The sequence below is a fragment of the Poromitra crassiceps genome (assembly GCF_964638095.1).
Source record: "Poromitra crassiceps genome assembly, chromosome: 30".
Taxonomy (NCBI): domain Eukaryota; kingdom Metazoa; phylum Chordata; class Actinopteri; order Beryciformes; family Melamphaidae; genus Poromitra; species Poromitra crassiceps.
In genome coordinates, this window is record NC_139652.1 from 9,871,707 (window position 1) to 9,898,400 (window position 26,694).

A 26,694-nucleotide genomic window follows, 5' to 3' on the forward strand; every position below is an offset into this window, starting at 1 on the left:
TTAGCCGAGCCAGTCATCGAAGGTAATCGTGTGATTCATGAGCAATGTTGCCTCCTCCAATTTTCTCCCTCCCTCCTCCGCAGAATCACGAGTTTGTGGACGAGCAAACGTTTCAGGCCAACTGCATGGAGATCTCCCTGATGCACAAGTCGGGCTCCCACGGCTCGTCGCTGTCCTCGTCCCCGCACGGCCTGTCGTCCTGCTGCTCCCGACGTCACCGCAAGAAGAGCAGCTTCAGCCTTCCCAACACCAACAACCAGGAGCTCAGCACCATACAGATCAGAGAGAGGCCAGTGGCGAACAGGTAGTCTCTCTCTCTTTCTCTCTCTTTCTCTTTCTCTCTCTCTCTCTCTCTCTTTCTCTTTCTCTCTCTCTCTCTCTCTCTCTCTCTCTCTCTAACAAAAGCATTCATGGACCACCTGATATCAGAAAGTGTCAAATGTATCCAAGACATATTCATCCTGGACCCTCAGTTTCATACAGACCTTATGTGACCCTTATATGAGCTTCTGAAACAGGCTGTGTCAAAGAATGAAGAGTTACCTTGATGACAACACCATGAGCAAAGCCTTTATACTGTACAAACACCATGGATACATCTTTACACAGAGTGTCAATTAGGTTGCATCAGAGTGTATAAAGTGTCTTTATGCCTCCGCCCGGCAACAGCTGTGGCCAGAGGCATTATGTTTTTTCGGGTTGTGCGTCCGTCCGTCCGTCTGTCTGTACGTCCTTCCGATTCTCGTTAACATGATATCTCAGGAACGCCTTGATATCACGGAGTTGCTTCAAATTTGGCTCAAACGTGGTGCTCAAAGGTCAAAGGTCAAAGTTCAAGGTTACTGTGACTTCACGACCACCGTTTTCATGCTTGTTAACGCAGTCTCGGGAATGCCTTGAGGGAATTTCTTCAAATTTGGCTCAAACGTCCACTTGGACTCAAAGATGAACTGATTAGATTAGAAGGGGCTGTATACCTCCATCTGAATGTGGAAAAGACAAAGGAACTGGTCATTAGCGCACCAAACACACCCCTAACTGGACTGAACCCCACTTCCATTCACTGCAAGACAGTAGAACGGGTCAACAACTTCAAATATCTTAGACTCGCTTTAGTTTAGACAATAAACTCAAGCTTTGACCAACACATCGCTGATATCCACAAACGATCCCAGCAGAGACTCCATGTCATCTGCACTTTCTGTTGCCCCCCACCTCCTGTTACTGCTGTACAAAAGTATCATTCAACCCATCCTTCTGTCCTGTTCCCCCTGCTTCTACACCCTGCTGACCGTATCCAACAAAAATAAACTCAGCGAGATCACCCCATGTTGCCTCCAAAATCATCCACTCCCCCACACCCAATCTGTCACACATGAATTATAAAGAACATAACAAGCCTCACACTCAAATAGTGAACAACACCGATCATCCACTCCATCCACACTTCACACTAGTGCTGCCCCCAGGCCGCAGATACAGGTCACTGAAATGGAGAAAAGAACGTTTTCGCAAAAGTTTTGTCCCCTCGGCAATAGCCGCCCTGAACAAACTGCCCCACTGACCGTGTATAGATCCACACCTTACCTATGTTTCTGTTAGTATTGGGGTACTGCAGAGGGAGGGTGTATGTTATGGTGTATATTATCTGTTATGTATTTGTACGATGTATGATGTGATCATCTATGTTCTTGAAACATGTACTGACTGTGAAAACAAATTTCCTGCGGCACAAAGCTATCTATCTAGCGAGGGATACGAAGGTTGTAGAGAGTCAGGATTCAAGGGGTGGGTTGGGGGAATGTCTGCAGTAGGTCTAGGAGGATGTGGGTGGTGGGAGGGGGCGTGGTCAGTAAGGGGGCGGGGCTAGGGATATAGTGGATATGGGACTCTGAGTAGTCTGGGCACCTTTCACCCCGCTTTTTGTCATGGAGGCGTAAACCACGGAACCAGAATGAACACCGGAAGGAAGTGCGCCAAGAAACGTATTTGTTGCCGTTAGCTTGACCTCTCTTTCCTCGATTCATTGTCTGATGCAAAGCTTCTGTATTGGCTTAAAAGATGTGAGATTGTGAATCCGCAATGTTTCTACAAGAACTTCTTCAAAAAGTTTGTTTGGTACGTCCATCTTTTGTTTTTGTTGTTTGCCGTTCTGATACTCGTGTCAAATTGTCAAGTTAACGTAAAAGTTGACGAGCTAGAAACGCTGCCCTTCCTGTCTAGGGCGGGCTCTAGGCCGGAACCAGGTAGGGTGACAAAATCAATTGTGAACGGAAGCCAGGCTCTTTCTCGCCGAGAAGAGCCTGGTGACGCGAGGTTAGACTCTGAGTGGTGGGAAGGACCGTGGTGAAGGAGGAGGGCGGGGCTAGGGATCAAAGGGGTCATACCTAGGGATAGGAAGGTCATAGAGAGTCAAGGTTGGAGGGGGGGGGGGGGTAGAGGGCATGGTTGGGGGGATGTGGGTGGTTTAGTGGTAGGGGTACTAACAGTAGGACCATTTTCCACATTGAAAACGATTAGCCGTGTTGTTACCTAAAGCGCCATAAGGCTGAATGGCCACACCACTGCGCTGTGGGCTTCAAGGTATTTGTGCTTGTATGAGTCTGGACAGACATGGGTGTAGACTGCTGACTTGTTGGCGAAGGCATATAGCCGCGTTGTGGTATTTGCATTGTGTCGGTCGGTGACTCTGCCCCCCCCCCCTCACCCTGCCTTCTCCTGTGCTTTGTTTCACAGTCGGGCCAGCCTGAACGCCAAACTCGACGAGACCATGCCCCGGAAATGTGACGAACCTTACATAACTCCCTCCATGGTCAACCTGTCTGCCCCGGTGGTGACCTCATCGGCTGGGGACGGTTCCACCAGCTCCACCACCACATACTCTCAGAGCAACATTGTCCGAGTATCTGCCTTGTAGATATCATTGCCTATCTTGATCGGCTGACTGGTCTCAAGGAGCACCAGCTGCTGAGGAGAGGGACCACTGAGCATCAACCTGCCATAATGGAGAGGGATTCTAAGAGTAGCAGAGGTCGGGGTTTTGAAGTAGTGCTCTCGTCTGATGTCAAAATGGTGTTAGAATGATGTGGATGGCTGCCTTGGAACAAAAGGGACCCTCAGATCTTGCTCCATTAAGCACAGTCGAACAAGGAAATGCTGGGACCACTTGGTTGTTGTTGTTGCCTAAAAATGCTAAGAAAAACTTTATTTTTGAAAATGTAATGTAGTTGTATGTGTTGTCTTATGATACAAAGGACAAATGGAAGATGTTTATAGGTCATTCCTGATGGCCTCTGATGACAAAGCACACATATTCATGAAACAGAGAGCCATTCTTGTTCATATCAAATCAATCTATTCGCACACTAGGTACACACCCCACCTCACTCCCCCACCACAATTTAACAGGTTGTTTTGAAATCCCTTTAATTTACGGGTTGATAATATTCTGCTCACTGTTGTAAATTCAGAAGATATTCATCCACTGGAATGGGTAACTGTTGTGAATATTCATGAACTGATTCATTGACTGGTTGATGTCATCGCTTGAGGGGTAAAATAGCGTATGCATCCTGACATGTTTGTGAAATGTGCAAGTGAAAGTCAAAATTACAAAATCGGTGTTAGCTTACATATTTGACATTCTGATATGGATCTATGTGAAAGCCACTGTGATAATAAAGAATTGATATTCAGATATGTTAGCTAGGTCAGAAATATGGGTGAATGTTCTCAGTAACACTTAACTAAGACTAACCCCAATGTGGACACAATGCTAAAGGCCTGGGAAACCACAATATGATGAACATCAATTCCACGAAGTCCCTCTTAAATTATAATATTCAGAAGCGAGACTTGGTAGATTTCACTGTGTTAAAGCTGTGTTAAAGGCCCATTTTGTACATTTTTCATAAATATTGTAAATATCTCGGTTAGAAAATCATCACACACCCTTGAAGTTGGCTCCCCTTATTTCTAGATTCTTATTTCTAGATTTAGTTAACAGTTGTTAACATTCTATTTCTGTCTGTCAACTGGTTGAATTAAGGATTTGCATGCTGTCATTGCAGACTTCTGTTTTGTTAAATGAAGATGTGTCTGCTTCCTGCTGGACGTTTGTCAGTTAAAAAAAAGAAGATTGGTTGAAGGAAACACAATGAGACTGGTATAATGTGATGTAAATTCTGCAACACTTTGCTTTGAATGAAATACAAATCTTGTTATGGACTACATATAATGGTAAGGAAAAGGGACGAATAATCACAGTGTGCATTTGGTGCAGTGGATAGAATAAAATAGCTCTACTGAAACACCCAGCAAATGAGCCATGTCTTATTATTTTCTACACTGAAAAGGAAGTGGTAATTTGATGCATCTCGTAATGTTTCGCCTCTTGATGATAACAGAGAGGGAAGGTGATTATGATGTGCTGTGCCAGGTGCTGCTGCAGGACGTGTGAAGACCTGGCTGTCCCTGCAGTAGGTTCTGGCTCCAGGCTCTCTGGACACAGCGGGGCAGGCCTGAGGGCTCAGCGGTGGCCCCTCTGCTGAGCTGATTGTTCTGCTCCAGGCTGGGGCATGCAGCTGTTTTGTTACTGCTCAGTATGCAGCCAGCTTGAGAATGAGATCTTAGCTAATGCACAAATGAGAATGACATTGAAGACAACCTTTGGACTTTCATTCAGCTGACATTTTGAAACGGAATTAACAATTGGCTATTTTAATAGTCAGTTGAAAATTACATGATTGAATACATTATGCAACCAGCTTGAGATCTTGGCTAATGCAGAGGCATAGTATTGATATATGAAATGATACGGAAATGAGAATGAACACAGTGACGACACCCTTTGGACTTTCATTTTGTGGACATTTTGAAACTGAATTTTAATAGTTGAAAATTACATATTGAATGTTGCCAGTTGGTGCTATAGTTTCCACTGCCAGAGGGACGGATTCACAATCACCTCTTTTTGCACTAGGATTTAAGCCTGCTATTGAGCCTATAAAACTCTGTCCCAAACGGAGGGTTTACTGCTGCTTATATTATTGGCTCAGTAAGCGATGTCATGCAGGGGACCGAGATTGACAGGATTTCCACATCCCAAATGGTCCCCACCTGAAAAACAGACAAATGACAACACATCAGAAAGATTTACAGAACATTATTAGATAGATCAGCCAATCAGTTTTATCATACATTTGTTCATTTAGCACCCTTCCTATATTTAGAGCAGAGATATTGGTCTGCAAACTCAAATGCTAACTATCTTTTACTATATTACAGAGATAATGACTAGCATCTTACACACTGAAAACACTTACGAGGCGCACTCATGTTTTTGCGGAACAAGAAATTCACCAGGATACTGTGGTTGTCATCAGTGGCAGCCAGAACAAGAGATAAGTGAGAATTATGTAGCCTGAACACTTAGCCATTTTACTTTCCTTTTTTTGTTGGCTCTGTCTTTTTTGGGAAGAGATGGCATCATGCAAACAGGACCATCCACACCAGTTTGTTCCATTTCAGAGTGTGTTTCATTAATCTGCAGTTTGGTTTTGGAATGCCTTTTCTTGTCTAAATTGCTTGAGACCCTTTATGACTGTTGTTGAGCTCCAACTAGTAATGTGGATGATTTGGCTTCACTTGCATGACGGGACGGGAGCAGCAAGGTTGTTCCATTCCAGATCAATCTGCATTTGAGCTTCTAGCTCATTTTTGTCATCTAAATTCTTTGATCCTTTGTGGCTCTGTTAATAATCTCCTTGAACAAGCCATAGCATTATCGGAAGGATTTGGTTCAACTTTCATCACAAGAGGATGAGGCTGTTCTAATCCCGATTCAGATATAGTGACTGAAGCTTTGAGTTGTTTTTTATTCTCTGAGTCACTTAAGGCAAACTGCTGCTCTTTTGTGAAGTAGTGCAGCTGTAGAATCTCTCTTGGAGGGATTTGGTTCATCTTCTGTCACCTGTTCCTTCTGGGTTTGATCTGATGTACTGTTTTCTGGTTTCTCCACCTACAGTATACCATCTACTTTTTTTCTGTTCATCTTACTATTGCAAATAAGCGAGGCGAGCATAGAATCCAATGATGACTACAAAGCAGGGTGTCCATAGTGGAGCCATTATGTAAAGTCCAAAGGTGTCATAGGAAGCTATTGCTTCCCACTGTGAACCTGTGGCATTTCACATAGACAGGTGACTCCTTCACATGATGTCAGACAAAACCAGCTACTAGACTAGCAAAGGTCCATGTGAGAGGAATCAATACTATACTCCATCTTCACTGCTGGCTAGTTTAGAAGGCTTGTGCAATGGCTTGGTATCTCTCTGCACTTATAGCCTACATGCAATCATTAGCAGCTGGCTGCAGCAGCTGAAGGAAGCATCACAGATAGATTCATCCAGTCCTCTTTGATGCACAAGCATAACAATGCTTAAGAGAACGGGGCAGTCAACTGCACACCGAACAATGTCTATAACTGCAAGATTCACGTGCATTATTCCATATGTTTGCAGTGATTTTGGATGGTGCACTGCCCATGTGACAAAAAGACGTGCTGCAATGCCCACAAAAGAAGTCATCAACAGAATAAAAGAGTTTGTCACAAGGAATGCGATGTCAATGTATTCCTCCCAAACGGTGTTGTTCCCAGAGCCTCATGCAGGACAGTGTTGTTCCCAGAGCCTCATGCAGGACGGTGTTGTTCCCAGAGCCTCATGCAGGACGGCGTTGTTCCCAGAGCCTCATGCAGGACAGTGTTGTTCCCAGAGCCTCACGCAGGACAGTGTTGTTCCCAGAGCCTCATGCAGGACATAGTTGTTCCCAGAGCCTCATGCAGGACAGTGTTGTTCCCAGAGCCTCGTGCAGGACAGTGTTGTTCCCAGAGCCTCGTGCAGGACAGTGTTGTTCCCAGAGCCTCATGCAGGACAGTGTTGTTCCCAGAGCCTCATGCAGGCGCAGTGTTGTTCCCAGAGCCTCATGCAGGACGGTGTTGTTCCCAGAGCCTCATGCAGGCGCAGGCTCACTGCTCATCTCCAGCTTCAAAGAGTCACCAGCAGCATTTTCTTGAGCTCCGTGTGTGTGCATTAAGCCTCTCACTCTTGCAGGCAATCTTTTCTTGGGTGATCTGCTCTCTTATAGTTATTGCAGCTTCGACAAATGATGGCAAAGTATCACCCCACATCACCTACAGGTCACCTGGGAGCGGTGCACTCTTCATCACATTCATTAACACTGAGCTGTGCAGCCACAGAAGAGATGGGCACAAACGGTGACGTCACTGTGCGGCGGTATTCTCATATCCAATTTAATACAACTGCCTGCCCCGTTGGGATATGAGGCGTTATGAACCTGAAATGACGAGCACATGATGATATGGCACTGCAATGCAGAGGATTTGCATTTGCACGTGTGTGTGTGTGTGTGTGTGTGTGTGTGTGTGTGTGTGTGTGTGTCTGTGTGTGTTATGTGTGTGTGTGTGTGTGTGTGTGTGTGTGTGTGTGTGTGTGTGTGTGTGTGTGTGTGTGTGTGTGAGAGAGTGGTTTTCATTTGTACATTAGCAATGTGAATTATTGAATGAAGATGATGGATCAGTTATGAATCACCGAGTTTGTCTTTGAGGGACATGAGGGGTTTCCATTGTAGTAGTCACATTTAGTTAAATCGGTAGCGCCTTTTTTGAATGGGGGCCAGATTAGATAATGTGAAAATACCGGGGCATCATATGTTGTTTTTTTTTTTTATCACATACAATACAATTGTACTCTAAGGATTTTGTTTACCATCTGAAAACATTAGTTCTGCCTGCATTGTTACTTGGTGCTTGTCTACAAACTGTATGAAGCTGTCATTGTTAGGTGAACGAAAAAACACAAAGTGAACTTGCTTAATTAACCAATACTGTGTGGAGGGCCACATAATAGTATATTTTAGGAGACAAGCCGTGGGCTGCAATTGGCCCCCGGGGCGTACTTTGGACATGCCTGCTAGCTGCTCCATTATAGACTCAACTGTGGTCCTTCAATGAAAGTGACTCAAGACAGCAGGACTGTGTTTATAAACCAGGGTAAGCAGTTACATTACTCCAAACTGAGAACAGTTGTTTGAAGGGTGTTGAAGAAATACTGATGCACTAAATGTGATAATAAATAAATAAATGAATGAATGAATAAATAAATAAATAAATAAATAAATAAATGAATAAATGAATGAATGACTAAATAAATAAATAAATAAATAAATAAATAAATAAATAAATAAACATGCGGTTTGGTTCACACCCCTTACAGAAAGGAGCTTCTTGTTGAGTCTCAGTGCATCCGAATGGCTTGCTAAAAATAATGAGAGTTGTTAGCACTAGGAAATTTGATGACCACTTGTGTCCCATCATCACACTTCCTTTTCTAGTGCTAGTATGCAGCTACAGACTAGTACTTGATTTTAAGAGACATTTGATTCATCTAAAATATAGAATGGTCAGGAGGATAATCCACTGATCTAATACCAGATTTGGCATAGCCCATAAGATTACAATTTTGAAGAAAAGAGCACACTTTTCACACTTTATCTCCAACAAATAGGATTATAAAATGTCACGCTGCCTAATCCAGCAGCATGTCCTGGGCCGTTTCAAGAGCTCCCAAGTCATTCATCTGGAATGGCTAAATCAAAGAATTTAACCTTTGTGAGAAATTGTAAAAAAAAAAAAGGGGGGGGGGATGTAAATAGACAACTGTTGCATCAAGATAGGCTACACATCTCTCTCTCACACACACACACACACACACACACACACACACACACACACACACACACACACACACACACACACACACACACACACACACACACACACACACACACACACACACACTCTCACACTGTCTCTCTCTCTCTCTCTCTCTCTCTCTCTCTCTCTCGCACGGATGCACAAGCCATGCCCAATTAACTGGTCTTAACTCTGAAATGTGTCCCTGAAAATGACAGACCACCACTTTAATATCAAAAGTGGTGGAGGAAAAAAGCTTTTGCACACCTAGGCTCAACAGGTGCGTCGGAGAAGGGCAAAACCCGACACAGTACAAGAATAAACTCCCGCACACTGTCTCCACATGCAATCAAAAGTTTAATAAGAAAAAGAATAACGTTTCCGGTCGTGAGAACCTTCATCAGATTCTCCGAGAGATCAGAGAGAATCTGATGAAGGTCTCACGACCGAAATGTTATTCTTTTTCTTATTAAACTTTTGATTGCATGTGGAGACATTAGTGTGCGGGAGTTTATCCTTGTACAATATCAAAAGTGGTAACAGTTATTGATCTCAACGTATCACATATACATTTTCTTTTCAGAGATAAACTGGCACCAAATGATCTCATTGTTCTAATCTAGAATGTCAGCTGTTAGAATTTGTGCCAGGCTGAGTTCTTGCTGGGCTGCTGTGAAAGAAGACCTCTCCTCGTGACACGGGCCTCTAGTGGAGCAGGTCTATGTCCTCTAGTGGAGCAGGTCTATGTCCTCTAGTGGAGCAGGTCTATGTCCTCTAGTGGAGCAGGTCTATGTCCTCTAGTGGAGCAGGTCTATGTCCTCTAGTGGAGCAGGTCTATGTCCTCTAGTGGAGCAGGTCTATGTCCTCTAGTGGAGCAGGTCTATGTCCTCTAGTGGAGCAGGTCTATGTCCTCTAGTGGAGCAGGTCTATGTCCTCTAGTGGAGCAGGTCTATGTTCCGGCCGTTGTGTTGAGACTTGGCAGCTTCCTGTGCCGCGTGCTGCAGAAGTCACAGGGGCAACACCTTGCTGTGCATGTTGACATGTGTTGACCTGCTTGAGTTAGGCAGTCTGCTCCTCCTGGTTAAAGACAAGCTTGTTCACGCTGACAGCCTCATGGGGAATGTAGCGGCCACACGACAGCACCCCCAGAGGGGCATCACGGAACTGTTGGACATATACAAAAATACAAACATGCTGTCAGCAAATACATGAGCATCAACAGTCACAAGCCATTCAGTGATTCTCAACCTTTTTTCCTATCAAGAAACCCTAATTTAGAACAAATTAGGGCTACGGACGCCCCCATTTGATGAGACTCTTCTATATTCTCTCTATTCACTTATTGTAAATTCAATAATGGTGATGTTTAGCAATTCATCGATTTGCTGGAGCCCCTCCAGTACCCCTGGTGGTGCCCAAACCCCACGCTGAGAACCACTGTCCTAGGTGACCTACAGTATGTTTCCTTCTGTTTCTTACCTATGTTCACACCTAAACAATGTACATGTATATCAGTACTCGATCATTATAGCAGAGATACACTTTAGCACCTGCATACCTTCTTGTTGGTAAGGAGGTAGATGATGGAGGTCTAGACAGGGCTTGTCTTTGCAAAGTACATGGGCATGGTGATGGTGGCTATGATCATGGCCAGCACCACCCTGATGGCATGCTCAGGGCCATAGCCAGGGATTTCGGGCCCTAGGATATCACATCGGGCCCACGGATGCCAATTTTGGCCATTTGGGGCCACTGTCAGTCAAGGGCCCTTGGAATCGTCCACACTCCCCCCCCCCCTGGCTACAGCCCTGGGCATGCTAATTCTCATGGTGGCTGGGACAGTGGGACGCCCACCCTGCAGCTCCACACACACCTGTTCAGCTGGGATAAGAAAGCATGGTTGACCCTCATTAAAATCTTGCAAAGTGGGTACACACATAGATTAGGATGACTGAAGTACAAAAGTTTAAATCATGCCATGCTGTAATGTTGATTGAGGTATAGCCAGTGTTATACGTCATCGATAAACCTACCTTGTTCATGGAAGTCAGGACCTTAGAAAGGAGGGTCTCTAGACTAGACCATGACTGCAACAGGGAGCATGAAGCAGAGGACTGTGTAGCAGATGAGGTAGCTGTTACTCCAGGATCTCTCCTCATAGCCCAGAGAGCAGGAGGTCTGGACCCCCTGGTCCATAGGAGCTCCAGTGGAGTAACGGTGCCACAGCCCCAGCAGAAGACCCAGGCACATGGGAGCCCAATAATGCTTGGGTTTGCACACCACATACTGCTCATAGGCAAGCAGAGTCAGGGTGCAGAGAGACCAGACCTACAGTAGCTAAGAGAGACCAATCACCAAAGGTTTCAGGGAAGAAAAGACATTTGCAAAATCTGATCCCAATAAAATTGTTTTCCTCAACAAGAAATAGCCTAAATAAAAAATAAAAATCGAACAAATGCCTAGCAAGCAATAAACATTTGTATAAAGTTATAATTTAGCCTATACATGAACAACAAAACAGAAGAAAAACAACAACAACTACAACACAAACAAACAAACAGCCTACTGCAAATGGTGGGCATTTTACCCTCAATGTTTTGAGGGTAAAAACACTACTGTGTTGAGGAACACGAGGGGAAAAAGTATACTGTACTGCCTGACTCCGCCAGATGGGGCGGTATAACATACTGTAGCCCGCCGGCGGGAAGATCCTTGGCGCTCCAAGGCGTGCTGTTGCTGTCCGTGGTGCTGAAATGAACCACACGCGAAACCACAACTGTGACCCCACGACTCACCCCGACATGCACCCTGCTCGCCAGAGGGCCCCGTGTCATCGGCCCCTTATCATTTCTGATCTTCCTTTAACCACCCAGATCCTCTGGGTTTGATATCTCAAGACCTTACATTGTGCACCTGTCTGCTGGAGAAAGCTGCACAAAAGCAATCATAGGAAATTGCTCTGTAACATGATTTGGAGGGATTCATCCCAATAAATCCACTGCTATAATGGCACTTGCAAGCGAGAGAGACTAAAGAAGTGATTAAAAGAAAAACTCATATAGTGTCTATCAATTAGTGTTATGAAACATTTTCCTCTGCTACACAACTAAACAATAATAATTGATTGGATTTAGGCTATATAGCGCCTTTCAAGAATCAAGACACTCAAAGCGCTTCACATATCAGGGGAGGGAACTCAACTCATCCACCATCGATGTGTAGCACCCACCTGGGTTTTATGGACAATGCACATTAATAAACGTTACAGGAAATGTGCCAGTGTTAGCCAGACGGCTAATACTGCCTTTCCTCCAGTGGGAGGAAACCCACATGAACACAGGGAGAACATGTCAACTCCACACAGAAAGGACCTGGGATGGACCTGGGACCTTCTTGCTGTGAGGCACTGAGCCACCATGCCATCCTCATTAAAGTTCAATTTAAAACAAAACAAATTTCAATATATCAACTAACTTACAAAAGCAGCAATACCTGATTTTAAATAATGACAAGCAATGTCAATTAAACCACTCCCATTTTAATAAATAGTGAAATAAAAACACACTTCAACAAAAGTAGACACAAATTGAAAACTCAAAGTAAACACAAGTGAACCATGAGGTTCTGGTAGCGGCCGATGGTATTCAACAATTTACCTTTTTTGAAATATTTCAAAAGTAAAGATGCAGGCCATATCGAATACATTATTCATAAGCACTTATTCCAAATGTGTCACACATTTGGAACAAAAATATTAAACCCATGAGCACCAAAATTAGGCTGCCTGTCAGGTAAAGCAGTAACACTATTTGTAAATACAGCAAATGTCTGTGTAGCTTGCTTCCGTATGTATTTTTTCCCCTTACAAATATTAACTCATTGAGTGCCAAGGACGTCAATCGACGTCAAAGTAAATAGTGACGTAGAGTGCCAAAGACGTCGATCGACGTCAAATGCGTTTTTTGACGGTGGGACGTGGATCAAAGCCTCAGGCATCTCCTGTACAAATATTGTAGCTATTGAAGGTGTATAACCTATTTTACGGACTCATTAGGTGGCGACAGTGCTCTCCAGATTAGAGAAAGGTCCGGAAAACAGCAGGAAAAAGCCCCGTGATGAAAGAGAAACCGCTCATGCTGCAGCCAGAGCCATATAGATGGCTAAGTCTGCAGCTGACGTTGGCTGCGAACAGCAGTCAATCCGCGCCCACAACTGAGCCCCTCTGCCTCTGTCTGTCTGTCTGCATAGTTTCTCCACACGATTAGCCGCCAGAAAGGCAGCACCCGATGCCGAAGGGCCAAACCTTTCCCTGCAGTCCGGTTTGGCATTTCCGTGTCGCGCTGGGAGGCGGCGCACAAAAACGGAGCGCTCCGAAAATAAACTGGGTGCGTGTTAGGCTGTGTGTTAGTGTGGGGAGGAGTTTGCAGCTGAGGGGGGGAGAGGGGGGTGGGGCACGCAGGGCACCACACAACTACACCATGTCACTACATCAGAAAATATTAGCTTCAGACTCAGTGAATGTGCTTGAAATGCTTCATTTCACAAAAGGCGGAATAACTCATCTTCTAATTTGAAACGTGTCTTTTTGCTCAAAACAACCTATCTTCTCCGGCTCATAACTAAAGAACGGAAAATGGTATCAATAAACTTTTTTTTGCAGATGATAGAAGAGAGTCTCATCGCTCTTTGTGCGTGTTCGGTGTTTACATAGTAATATCACACAATATTCTGTGGGCCTCGAGAAATCACTGAAAACGCTCTGAAACTCTGGCACTGGGGGCGTCCGTTCTCCAAAAGTGGCTGGCACTCAATGAGTTAACATTTCTCATATGTACAACTGAGACACACACAAGTCTAAAGATGCTTAAACCAACTACTCAAAAGAAAAAAGCTGTCAGAACGGATCATGATGTGCAGTTCATAATGAAATGGACTACAGTGCTATCTTACGAGCGTTATGAATAGCTTAGTTACCACAAAGAATATGACCTTCTTACTTTACAGCATTACAAAAATATATACATTGCAGTGATGCATTTTGAACATGACCTTAAGGCAGTTGAGTTTGTAATGGAAATATCTCATTCAATTAAACCGTGCGTAGTGCTAATGAACTTAAAGGCGAGCTGCTTCTTCCCACACTTGAGCAATGGAAGTAGACATCTGCAGAATAAACTCAACATCACACTTTAACACTTTAGACGTAATGTACCTCTATTGTTTACATTGTGTAAATAAATGCTATCATCTTTGTATAAACTGTCTTTCGCGCTCTCTCTCTCTCTCTATCTCTGTCCCTCACAAACACACACAATAGTGATGTCACACATACACACACTTTTAAAACAATCAGTGCTTTCAAAGGTCCTAATTCTATCTGTGTGGATAAAATCCTTAAATACATTTTTGTCATTTGGCTTAAGAAGCACTGTTGCCGTTGTTCCTCTGACAAACTGAGAACATTCCATATTTCTTTGAGAGGATAATACATACAGTAACCTATTCAGCGTCATAGACAAGGATTAAATATCAACTGCAAAATGCAGCGTGGGTTGCACTTATATATTCAAGTCTTACATGAATGTTACCGTTTCTGCATGAGTCAAAATGCAGCACGCCATCTTCCAGAAAGCTCTTTCAAGATCTAACGGGAGTCTGCTTTGGTCCGGCGGGGCTGGAGGAGATGCTGGAGGAGATGCTGGAGGAGATGCTGCTGGTGGGGGCCTCGTGCTGCAGAGGCGTACGACGGGGGAAGAAGGTGTGCTGGAAGTCATAGTTGAGCAGGCAGCTGATGGAGGGCATGTAGATGTCAGCAAAGCGCGAGAGTCGGCGCGAGAAGTACGTCGGGTTATGGTACGTCCGGAAGAGGCTCCCGAACTGAGCGTTGAAGATGTCCTTGGTCTGCGACCTGCCATGATGACACATTCATACCGTTACGATAAGGCCAGGATCAGATAAGATCACATAAGGAACTCTGTGAGTAATTAGTATTGCAGTTGGTCTATAGACTGTTTCAAAAACATTCTGAATCCCCCCTCCACCCGCACGTCCTGTTGCAGTGTTTGCTAGTACAATACAATAACTGACAGCTATAGGTTCCAAACTGTTCCCTAGCAACACAATTCTGTGAAAACCGTCTATACTGTCACGTTGCAAAATTAATGATCTCCTTTACCTCATGGCTTCTCTTTCTTTGATCCACTCCTGGACCACAGCTTGAGATGCTGGATCCCTGTGTACCTGTTGAAAAGCAGCGCAGATAAGCTGTTAGTGTGGCTCTGTCTATTTCTTGAAAATGCCCAATTAAGCTGTGGAGACCAAGCATTTAGTTGATGCGTGCTTCCAAAAACTAAAACTCTGTAATCCGTGTTCTTCATTTCAACTGTTTACTGAACACTTTCTTAACACATTGACTGCCAGCCGTTTTTTTTTGCTGTAGGTAGCTTCTGCCAAGCCGTTTTTTGAGGATTATGGCTCATTTTACAAGAGCCGAGGATTCGTTTCAGCTTGGAGTTTGTGAACATACAATATCTCAAAAGTACTAATAGAATGTGTACTTTCTCTGTCTAAAAGAGTTAGTTTGTAGAGTTAGTAGTTATGTAAGCATTAGCAGTTGAATACAGCATGGTTTTAGCGTCAGAAAGAATATTCAGAGATAAACGGCTTTTTGTGAAATTGTCACTTTAACCATTCATTTTTGGCTCTCTCTCTCTCTCTCCCTCCCCCTCTCGCTCTCTCTCTCTCTCTCCCTCCCTCTCGCTCTCCCTCCCTCTCTCTCTCTCTCTCTCTCTCTCTCTCTCTCTCTCTCTCTCTCTCTCTCTCTCTCTCTCTCCCTCCCTCTCGAGTTGCTTCAACTCCTCCGTCCGTGGGCGGACAAGCTTGTCACCAGTCAGTGCTTTGCTGCTCTCCTGTGCCTGCATGTCTGCACGGCCGCTGTTTGAGGAAGTCGGGATGGACTCGCTCGTTTGGAGTTTTGGTTGAGAGAAGCTTTTGCGATTCTGGTCATATTTATGCTGCGTGTTTCAAAGTGTGTTCCTCCACCTGTAATCTATCACCCGATCATAGTAGATCGGCTGAATCTATTATGTAAATTTGCAATCCCGCATCGCCAGCAATCAGCGCGAAAAGCGTTTTCCCCCATCCATTTTTCATGAGAATGGCTGGGCTGAGAATGGCGTGACAAGTTAAAAAAATGCTTTCCTTCCTCTAGCCAGGAGAGCACTGTTGCCACTTAGTGGGTCGGTGGAATGGGTTGTAAACGTTCGGTGGCTCCAATAATTATATAAGAGATGTAAAAGGGTTAGATGCACAACCCACCGTCAAAAAAAAAAAATCGATGCCAAAAACGTGTAAACACGTTGTTGGCAGGGAACAGCTGGATTCTGAAAACGTGTTCATACGTTGTTGGCAGTGAATGTGTTAAGTCGGCTACAAAATAAAAACAGACTATGGTAAAGCATGCGGCAAACGGTCAAAAACGAGTGCACTCTCAGGGCTCCATAGCTTCAACTGAACGATCTAACGAGCTCATGTGGTCTGTTGCAGTATGTTTTTAACCAATCAGAAGCCAGGGTTGACTGCAGTCATTATTGGTCCTAAGAGCACCGCAGGAATTAGTCCGGAAGTAGCATGGTGGATCCTCAGGGGGAAAGTGAATGGGGTTTTAGAATGGGGGATTTCGCTTAAATGCATCAAATAAGGTCTATGGTTAACAAAAGTTTATGAGAGTGGTCATTTGTGTTCAGCAGGATAATCTTCACAAACGTGAATCACTTTTATGACTTTTGAAACGTAAATCTTTAACGTGATTTTCAGAAAACGCTTAAATCTCAATTATTTTACGACTTTTTTTCTCTTCTATAAATGGCTCTAACATAAGCAGAACAAAACAGTTGAGAGAGAGAGGCAGCGAGAGAAAGAGAAATACAGGTGTAAGACTTTGCCTGCAAGCTGACATGTTTGCTGTCGTCTCCTGACCTGCATTTGTTCGATGAGTCCAGTCAGTGCCTGCAGCCAGGTCATCAAGTGGACGTACTGCTCCGTGTTCATGATTTTGATCTCCTTCCTCAGCTCAGGGATGATGGCTCCTGTCCTCCAGCCGTGCTTCAGCGTCAGATCCTGCAGGACCAAGCAGCACCGCAAGAAAGACACATCTTCAACCTCTAATTCTCAACTGTGCATATCATATGGGAGTGGACATTTTCAAATTGGCTCCCATGTATGAAGAGAAAAACAACTGGTAGCTCTAGTCCAAAGGAGGTCCAAAAGGAAGTGTTGGGTGCTCTTGGAAAATGGGAACACAAACTGGAAGCAGGAGGACAATCTAGGCACTCCAAAGGGAAAAATCACAAACAAGGAAGGACTATAAATTAAAAGGCCTTTATTTTAGTGGCTCACAGATTCCTATATAAGTGAGTCTTTTGCATAGATTTAATTGTGCGTAATTATTTCTTTTGATTTTTATTTAATGGCTCATAAATTAAAAAACATGCCAACATGTCGCCTATGGATTGAAACGTGTTGGCATTATAGTCCTTCCTCGTTTGTGATTTTTCCCATTGGTGTGCCTGGCTTCTCCTCCTGCTTGCTGGCCTGCATGTATGTAGTACACATTATACATTACATTTGTGGCACAGTATCCTTGTGCAAGGTGTTGGGGGGGAATCACATTTTGTGTCAGTCGACGACACTCGACAGTAAGAAACCATGCATATCCATGCACTTTTGTTAACTAACCTGACATTTAATCGAATGAAGATAGGGCAACTTAGCTTGTACAGCTGCAGGATGTCTGTGTTTGCTTGTTTATTGTCTGTCATGTGTGTTATCTATGTTTGATTTTCGGACCAAAATAGCACCGTTGTTCAGCAGCCGACTTTAAAATCCCAGATAGTTCATACTATGATTATGGGTAACCCTGTTAAGATGCCCGGCTTACTCCAATATTAAAGTTTTATTAGAGTTATTCAGTCTTGAGAATCATTACCGTTTATTATTGTTGCATATAAACATCTTACACCTTTCACTTTTTGGCATCTGCTAAAAAAGAAAGTATAGACGAGTATATTTTGATGTCAACAGAAAATATGGCAAAAAGCAGTATTTACTATTACTATTATTATTTCAGTACTGTTCCTATAGGGATCAACATTTCTTTCCCCTATATTAGAAATAAACTACTGCTGAGTGAATGAAGAAGCTGACAGCTGCATGTGTTCATTCATTTGCTCACAGATCATTTCTTTATTCATGCCAGAAACATTTGCAGGGTATCAAAAGGTTTATATAAACGACTTAACCCGAACAAAACCTCAAGCGCAGGCGGCCAATAGCCCGGGTTACTGTGAACGCCCCCCTGTCTGTTAATACAATGTGTGTTGTGTGTTATTCTGAGCCGTTTGTTGTGCAGATGCCTGGGAGCTACTTACAGCCAGGTCGCTGTAGATGTGATCTCCAAAGTAGAGTACCTTGGACCCTCTCCACCCGGTGAGTCTCAAGAACTCATACAGGTTCCCCTGCAGTGAGCACACACACACACACACACACACACACACACACACACACACACACACACACACACACACACACACACACACACACACACACACACACACACACACAAATTACAAAATGTTATGTATTTCCTAAGGTGTGAGAAGGGTGTGGAATTTGAAACGTGAATGAGATGGTAAAGCCCTGGCACAACACCTGTTTGTAGATTTGCCCCTTTTCCAACTGGTGGATCCTGTCCCACAGCAGCACCCCATTGTCTGTCACTCGTCTGAAAGGTCTGTGACAAAATAAGAAAAATAAATAATAAACAGCTAAATACACAAAGACAAACCTTAAACCACTTAGAATAGTGGCAGCTGCCAAACAAATGTAGACACACGCACACGTTCATATAAGCATCTATTGTGCGTAGTTGAGTCTGATTAAAAGAGAATGTCTGCATTTTTCAACCGCGATCATATCTTCATAAGTTTTTTATGTCTAAGTGACTCATCTGAACCACAATTTCTGAATTTGCTCCGGTACTGAGCGAGATCGCTTCAGCTGGCAGCCATGCATCGGGCTGGATCGGAGGCAGACGGGGGGATAGTGAACCGTCCATGTACAGCAGGCCCACTAAACCAGCTCGTTTTTGCAACTGACAGGCTCAGATTGTTATTATGAGAAAGAGAGAAAATAAACGATTGTATTCACCTTGCAGGCCTCGCAGCAGCTTGTTCACACTCTGCCTGTTGCTCCTCTCACTCTCTCCTAGTCCGTTCTTCATCCGTATACTCTGGCTCTTTGCATATTGTGGCAATAAAAGTAATTCTGAATTTCTGATTCGGACTTCCTGCAACAATGCAACTCTCACGAGACCTGGATCAAGTGGAAGACTGTATAATACAAGTGTTCATTTTCTCCCCCTCTTATAATAACAATCTGAGCCTGTCAATTGCAAAAAGAACAAGCTAAAACAAGTGGACCTACATGGACGCTTCGCGTATTCCCTGTCTGCCTCCGCTCCTGCCAGCTGAAGCAATCTCGCTCAATACTGGACCAAATACAGAAATTGTTGTTGAGATGAGTCACACAGAAAGTTAGGAAAATAGGGTCCAGGTTGAAAAATACTGAAATTCTCCTTTCAGTAAAGTGGGTACTACACTAGGGGGCGGCATGCCATGGGCCCCCTAGTGGGATAATCCAAGTATGGACATTGTACAAACACACACGCGCACACACACACACACACTAGGGATGTTCATCAATTATCGAAAATCGATAATTGATCGTTAAGGAATGGAATCGATCATGTGGAATTTTTATCGATTATTGTTATTATTTAAAAAAATAATAATAATAATAATAATAATAATAATTGCGGACTAGGTTTGGGTGGAATTCGTTCCTCCTCGCGAGGTGGAGCTTCATATAGTCTCTAGTTTTCTGGCTGGGCCTTTGTGCCAACAAAACTGTTTTAAACATGGGGAATTCACACTGGCATGCGCCGGGGACAGCAGAGTGTTGGAGAGGAGACACATTGAAATAAAGAGTTCATTGAGGGAACACGTTGTCTTTCGTATTTTCTGCCATAGGCATTCATTTTGTAAATATATATACCGTATATATATTTAAAAAATATTATTATTAATATGATCGATAATCGATAATTGATCGTTAATTTTCCCGATTTTCGATTATGGACATTTTTCAAAATGAACATCCCTAACACACACACACACACACACACACACACACACACACACACACACACACACACACACACACACTTACTTTCTCCTGTCATTGAAGAAACCCGGTTTGTCGGCCTGTACAATAACAACATCAAACAGGTCCCTCCAGTCCTCCCCCACCATGTAGTTCATGCCTCTGTTCCTGAGGAGGACAAGAGATCAGGGCATCATCATCTATCAGCAGCAACATCTTGAAGCTGTGTGAGGGACGGGTTGCTCCTGACCTCAGCAGATAAGCACACACTGATTATTTATTAATGATGCAAACATCAGCAAACCGGCTTCAGCCTGCTACTAACCATGACTCAGGGGAGAGGGATGGTCAATTTTCACACTATCCATATTCTAATCACACTACTGGTGTGTGGCTTTGAATAAAAATCACTGACAAAACTGCCATATTTCTTTGAACCTGTTGCCAGTTTGTTGCGGTGAGGACAGCATGTAGCCAGCGATGTAACCAAGGACACAATTTGGTTATAAACATAACGGAACTGGATGTTTTTTTGGATTCTAAGAGGTTTTTGGCGCGCGATCCACACAGACGTTTGTGTGTGGTGTCAAACCTGGTTTGAAAAGAACCCCAACTGATCGTGCTTTATAAATATTTAGAGAACAGCACGCCCTCAAATGTATATCTACCTATACACACACCAGTTGGGCCACAACACACAATGAAATATGTGCCCCATACTTGGCATTTTTAACAGATTGGGTCCACAAACACTTTGCCTGGAGCCCAGAAACTCAAGTTCGCTCGTATGCAGATCTAAGATAAACTTACACAAAGTCAAATGGGCTGTTGGTAATGAGGAACATCTTTTTCCCGTGCTCAGACAGCTTCTTCAGCACAGCATGGCTGTGCTCACCATAGCAAACAAATTTCTCTGGAGAAACAGAAAAGAGGGAGGGAGGGGGAGAGTGAGAGAGAGAGGGAGACAGAAACAGCGAGAGGAAGAGAGAGAGATAGAGCGAGAGAGGTGAAGGGGGAAGAAACTAATTTGATTTGTGCAAACAGAAATCCGTTATCTTCGTTCTCAGATAACGGCCTCATTATTCTTGCGGTAATTTCTTGGAAGATAAGAGAATTCTTGGCAATGACACAGCATCTTTCTTTTTTTTTTTTATATCGCCTCAAACAAAAGGAAATCAGAGAAGATTACCAATATCTGCTTCCACAGCTCGGTACATAATGCCCTTGACATGAACGTCTCCTATGGCCTCCTGTGAAGAAAGGAGGCAGTACACAAAACTCAGCCAGGGGAGTCATGACTCCCCGTAATACAAAGTTAGCATTCAGCTCTACTGGCAACTCTTTGTTCGGGGATAAAAATGGCTGACGTTGCAAAGCACAAAGAAGGCAAATTGTTTGTGTCCATCTCTGAATACAAATTAAGTAGAAACGCGGCCCCGGGGCTGAGCTGCTTTAGTGAGACAGAGTCAAGGTTTCAACTTTCCCAACGGATTTTCAGCGCTTTTGATATTTGCCCTTCGTCTCAGAAAGCGAATCAACGCTCGCCGTCAAAGTTTCGCATTTTACGGGGCCAAGTTAACGGGAAGCTTAACTCGGGAGATTCTTCCGTTATGCACAAAAGTCAAAGGAAAGCAAAGTGATAAAAAAAAAAACAGTGTTAATAATTCATTCGCAAATCAGGAGGAAAAGCGTGGCGGAGGGCGTCCTTGAAAAAACGCTCGACTCCAGAAGAGATGAGAGGCGCTCGCGGGAGGCCAGAGAGTGTGGCGGCTTTTAATGACAGCGATCTGTCAGAAGCGCTGGACTGTCACACTGAGGAGACGGGACTTGTGGAGGGAGAGTGCAACGCCGGGTTTCTTTTCTCCCTCTGACGCAGCAGAGCCACCAGACAACACAACACACGCAGATGGTGGCTCGCTGGACTAAAATTAGACACCAGGTTTCACAGCTAAAAATAAAGATGCTTCGTCTTGTTGTTGACTGCATCGAAATAGGAACGGGGGTTCATAGCAGATACATGAACATTCGCGCTCCCGCATTCACAGAGACGTTCGCACCTCGGAGCTACGATCACCATCCTCTACTGCTGGCCACTGGTAAGCTGCACTGCAGCAGCTGGAGGTTAAATGCTTTGCTCCAGGCCACTAGATGGCAGTTGTTGAGGAAAAGGAAAGTAGTCCCCATCACTCTCCCTGGCCAGGCAATATAGAGAGCCAAAGTGAAACGTCACTTCCTGCTTTCTCCCTGTACCAGCGCTGTGAAAAATATGAATGGCGGTGGACGGAGAATAAGGTTACTTTTTCGATCCCGTTTGAATTGTGCCACGGGGTGCCAATGCAAATTTTGTCAATTTAAAACATAACTTTGCATCTCAAGAAAGTCACAGTTTGTGGTCAAACTGAAACGTAGGGGTTAGTTTCGTATAAAAACTACATAGCTCGTGGAAGCTCGTGGCATGTCGCCGGTCTTCAGCTTTGCCGGTAGAGAAAGTGACGTCACTTAGGCGACAGTGCATGTAGTCTTTCTGATTTATAACTTCTAGTGCAACAGTTTGGCGACAAACTGCGACTTTCTTGACATGCAAAGTTACTTTTTAAATTGACAAAATTTGCGTTGGCACCCCGTGGCACAATTCAAAACGGGATCAAAAAAGTCACCTTATTCTCCGTCCACCGCCATTCATATTTTTCGCAGCGCTGGTACAGGGAGAAAGCAGGAAGTGACGTTTCACTTTGGCTCTATATGAGTTCATATGAAGGCCTGATGTGCCTGCAATATCTTGACCAAACATCAAGCAAATATGACCGTCCCACAACAGTGATCAAACAAAGGAAGATGATATGAGGTCACCTTCACATCTTTGTAGAGATGGACGGGCTCGTAGTCAATGTTGTGTCTCATGAAGAAATCGTTGACGCAGGAGAGGAGCGTCATCTCCGGCAGGGAGAAGATGTCCATGTACTGTTTCATGGTGTGGCCATGGGAGCTCTGCGGGACAAGCAAAGCAATACTATTCAGATGACTGTGTTAGGCGGCTAGATGTTTTACCGTTCCATTCCCACCGTGTCTCTGCTATTATAGAGGTGTGGCGGCCATCTTTACTTTGCCATAGAAGTCACTCATGATCTCCAGAGGGACGTGGCAGCCCTCATACATGGCAATCACTTCCTCGTCAGGAACCGGGTAAAGACCCCTGCAGAGAATAAAAAGACAAAATTCTTAAGACAATATTAATAGATTCCATAGCGCTTCACTGGGAGCATGTACAGTGCAACCCCTTAAAAAGGCTCATAAACAACGAAAAAGCAATAAGCACTGTAGACTGAAATGCTGACTGAAAGATAAAAAATCAACAGCATTTCACACACGCTGAGTTTAATTGCTCAAACCTTTCTTCAACCAAGAGTAAGCTGTATTCATATTTATATTGTATGAGTATTTTTTATTACCCATGAGAAAGTATTATTTATTACCCAGGAGTGTGTGTGTGTGTGTGTATACTGTAGATACCTGTAGACCGTTCCCAACTGGATGTAGTGAAAAGCATCTATCTTCATCAGCAGTGCCTACAGCAAATTGTTGAATGCATTGAAAAGGACCATTCACGGAGTAGGCTACATGCTAAACTCTAGCAGTAGGGGTGCACCGATCACGTTTTTTGCCACCAATCACCGATTGCCGATCGCCTATGGGAAATATCTGCCCAACCGATCACCGATTACCGATCACCAATCACCGATATATAAACTCCTCAAAGAAAGTTTGGAAAAGTTATTTTAGGTCGATTATCTCTCCCCTTTAATAATACCAATTGGCATTGTATTTTATATTGTTGGAAAGCCTGATTAGTGATAGGGCTTTTTTGTATTAAAATATATATATAAAAATGGCCGATCGCATATTTTAGGTCAAAATCGACCGATACAGATTGCTTGCCGATCGATCGGTGCACCCCTATCTAGCAGTCAGTCACTTTTTGAAAGGAATGATGTGAAGTCCTTCTCACCTTCTGAACATCATAGTGAAGTCCCCTAACCGCAAAATTAGGGATATACTCGTACTCTCGCAGGCCCTCTGGATACTAATCCAAAAGAAAATCACATGTTAGTATGAGCTTCATGTGGAAGAATTGCCCTAAGACTCCTTGGCTCAAATGACAACACAACAGGGGATTATCTCTACAGATTCTAAAACAACTGAGCAACATCAAAAGAGTAAACCACAAAGCATAATCCATAGTCCATCTCTGCAAGTAATGCATGATGGTGTAACACAGTTGTACTAAGCCCTCTTTAAACATGAATTAACCCAAGGAATGTGTGGTGAATATGCATCCTAATTCCTATGTCACACCCATTCTTGTGGATCGTACACAACATCGTCCAAACTCACCAATAGTGAGCACACTCAATCCCAACGTTCAGTTATAAACTTCAGTCAAAAGGAAAAGGCCAGCACTCTAAAATGTCCTTTCAAAATGTAATAAGCATCTGACTGGGACAGACAGCAGCAAAGTGACCGCCTACTTCCTGCTTCAGCACTGTACCAGAGATTTTCATCCGCCATTTATTTTGCCATAGACGTTTTGTAAAATGCGTATAAAAATAGTTTTACTGGTTCAAACCAAACGGTACAGATATATTTAGAAACAGGCGAGATCGCATAACATTTCACTGGGACCAAAACGTAAAGAAAATGCGGGTTTAAAGAAAATATTTGTCCGATGTTTTGTTTTTTTAGTTTTGGTCCGAGTGAAATGTTCTATGGTCTCTCCCGATTATAGCGTTAACTGAACCGTTTGCTTCAACGAAGTACAACTATTTTATAAGCATTTTACGAAATGTCTATGGGAAAATAAATGGCGGATGAAAATCTCTGGTGCAGTGCTGAAGCAGGAAGTGACGTTCCACTTTGCCTCTCTATTGCTGCTGTCTCTTACGCAACATTATAGGAAAATGATCAACAATGAAGACGTGGTTGTTTGTCCTGTTCTGTGCTTTGTGCCATGACACGGCTGACAAAACTTCACACAGTCGTGAATGGCTCTGCCTGCATCTGGGGCAGAGGTGTGTTGTTTGATGTGGCAGAGACAGACAGACAGACAGACAGACAGACGTCTCTCTCTCTCACACACACACACACACACACACACACACACACACACAGCACACACCCTGTGCTCTGTGATGAGGATGTCCCGTGCGATGTTGAAGATCAGGGTGTGGAGGTGGCGAGAGTAGAATGCCAGGGTGTAGTCATAGTCGAAGCCGTAGATCTCGATGTCCCCGAGGCTCATCTCGTTATTGGCGAAGATGGTGTCAGGGTTGACAGAGTTGGTGGATATGACTGGGATCAAGTCTGAGAGGGCAACAGTACCATTATATTACAGTTATTCTGTTAGTCGTTGGGAATAGTATGTTGTCATGACGGGAATTAATATGAAGGAATATGACCTGAGAAAAAGGGTATAATAGACTAGAGCTTGTTTGGTGGTGTTGGATTGTCATCATGTACATATCAACACTTTGAATAACAATGTTGAATATGAACAGGTAATTATAATCATGGATTGATCATCACAATCAGTAGGCTATAGTTTCATTATGCTTATAAACAATCAATTGCATGCTATGATGTGATATAAAGGAAAATAATAGTATTATTTCCATCAGGTTTTGCTACATGAGTTTGTCTTAAAGGCTGCTGTCAGCAGCGTAACTACCATATATGCAGGGAACGCGACTGCATCAGGGCCCGGCGTGCTTGGGGCCCGGTCGCCCGGCTCGTGTGTGGCCGAGCGTCGGCCGGTCCCCTGCTGTATATTGCAGCATGTGCACCGGGCCCCGCCCAGCTCGGCCGAGGCCAGCTGAACTTAATTAGTAAGCCGTAGCTGTCGTCTGTCGGTGTGCCGTCACCCTTTTCATCTCTCTGGTCTGGACAGGTGCGCTGTCACCGAAAATGTATTGCCTGTCAAGGTGCGCCGTCACCGAATTTTACAGTTGTCATCTCTGTTATGGTGCGCCCACACCAGATTTTGTCAGTAGCCTATCAGGGCCCGGTTTGACCATCTTGCATCGGGGCCCGGGGCTGACTCGTTACGCTGCTGGCTGCTGTACAGTGGTTTGTCACTGTGTTTACTGACACGTTGTCATTGATGAGTCAGTGTCTGATCTGTGTATTCATATTCATTATATTATACAATCTGTAGCCTACCTTCAGTCTGCCTTTTGGTCTCATTGTAAACAGACCGCAGCCAATCGGTTGCATCTTGACCGGTTGAGCTGGTACACAGTGATGCTGCGTAGTAGTTTTTGGCTCTCGGGTGTTGTAGATGACCGACTCCATGGGACATCGCAGAGAAATTCCGTTTCCATGTCCGAGCTCCGAACGCATGGTTGCCGAAATCCTGCGTATGAAGTAAGGCATTGCAGAAAACCGCCAGCTTCTGCAGACAGTCCTTGTGCTTTGAAAGACTCGAAAAGGACAATGCCAAGGGCGTCATGGCTCTCTTGTTTGGGCTTCAACCCGCGTGTAGGTCGTGGTGGTGGGCTCCTCCTGGACGAATGCATGCGGCTGTCACGCTCGAATCTAGCGACAAGTCGCCAAGACAAGTTGGCAACGCTTCTGTTCTCTCGTCGCTTTGAACGTCACTTCCGCGTTTGGCGATGCCAGCCAGCCAATCAGAGACTGATGCGTCTGAG

General features: G+C 44.1%; 2 protein-coding genes and 2 pseudogenes across 4 annotated transcripts in view; 1 reads left to right on the forward strand and 3 right to left on the reverse strand.

Annotated features, from left to right (window-relative positions):
- LOC310800298 (A-type voltage-gated potassium channel KCND2-like) overlaps window positions 1-2,917 on the forward strand; it is a gene marked incomplete at both ends in the record, with an annotated part of 56,512 nt that extends 53,595 nt beyond the window's left edge. The window contains 2 exons of the mRNA XM_083662876.1: window positions 84-304; window positions 2,737-2,917. Of these exons, the coding sequence (XP_083519002.1) occupies window positions 84-304; window positions 2,737-2,917 (402 nt within the window). The remainder of the gene's footprint in view (window positions 1-83; window positions 305-2,736) is intronic.
- Window positions 2,918-4,977: 2,060 nt separating this feature from the next.
- On the reverse strand, window positions 4,978-6,587 carry LOC310800377 (annotated as a pseudogene). The gene is made up of 4 exons: window positions 6,498-6,587; window positions 6,058-6,170; window positions 5,370-5,585; window positions 4,978-5,118 (listed from the first exon to the last, which is right to left on the reverse strand). The product of its transcript is annotated as an uncharacterized misc_RNA (transcript).
- Window positions 6,588-9,832: 3,245 nt separating this feature from the next.
- LOC310800378 (parapinopsin-like) lies at window positions 9,833-11,607 on the reverse strand (annotated as a pseudogene). The gene is made up of 4 exons: window positions 11,569-11,607; window positions 10,856-11,101; window positions 10,332-10,445; window positions 9,833-9,937 (listed from the first exon to the last, which is right to left on the reverse strand). The product of its transcript is annotated as a parapinopsin-like (transcript).
- A 771-nt stretch (window positions 11,608-12,378) lies between these two features.
- Window positions 12,379-26,563, reverse strand: nt5dc3 (5'-nucleotidase domain containing 3). Its single transcript, XM_083662906.1, has 14 exons — window positions 26,207-26,563; window positions 25,167-25,351; window positions 24,000-24,074; window positions 23,504-23,559; window positions 23,096-23,186; window positions 22,844-22,981; window positions 21,183-21,243; window positions 20,804-20,906; window positions 20,060-20,161; window positions 18,482-18,563; window positions 18,202-18,288; window positions 16,751-16,891; window positions 14,949-15,013; window positions 12,379-14,681 (listed from the first exon to the last, which is right to left on the reverse strand). The coding sequence occupies exons 1-14, from the start codon at window positions 26,493-26,495 to the stop codon at window positions 14,411-14,413; spliced, it is 1,746 nt and encodes a 581-aa protein (XP_083519032.1). The 5' UTR covers window positions 26,496-26,563; the 3' UTR covers window positions 12,379-14,410.
- Window positions 26,564-26,694: the final 131 nt, after the last annotated feature.

What these genes read in the sequence shown, in the direction of transcription:
- nt5dc3 (XM_083662906.1), bottom strand. Translation starts at nt 26,495, where the DNA reads ATGACGCCCTTGGCATTGTCCTTTTCGAGTCTTTCAAAGCACAAGGAC. An exon ending in TCCTCATCACAGAGCACAGG is followed by an intron (nt 24,075 to 25,166) that starts GTGTGTGCTGTG and finishes CTTTTGGATTAG; the next exon opens with TATCCAGAGGGCCTGCGAGA. An exon ending in AGGGGCAAATCTACAAACAG is followed by an intron (nt 18,289 to 18,481) that starts GTGTTGTGCCAG and finishes TGCTCACTGCAG; the next exon opens with GGGAACCTGTATGAGTTCTT.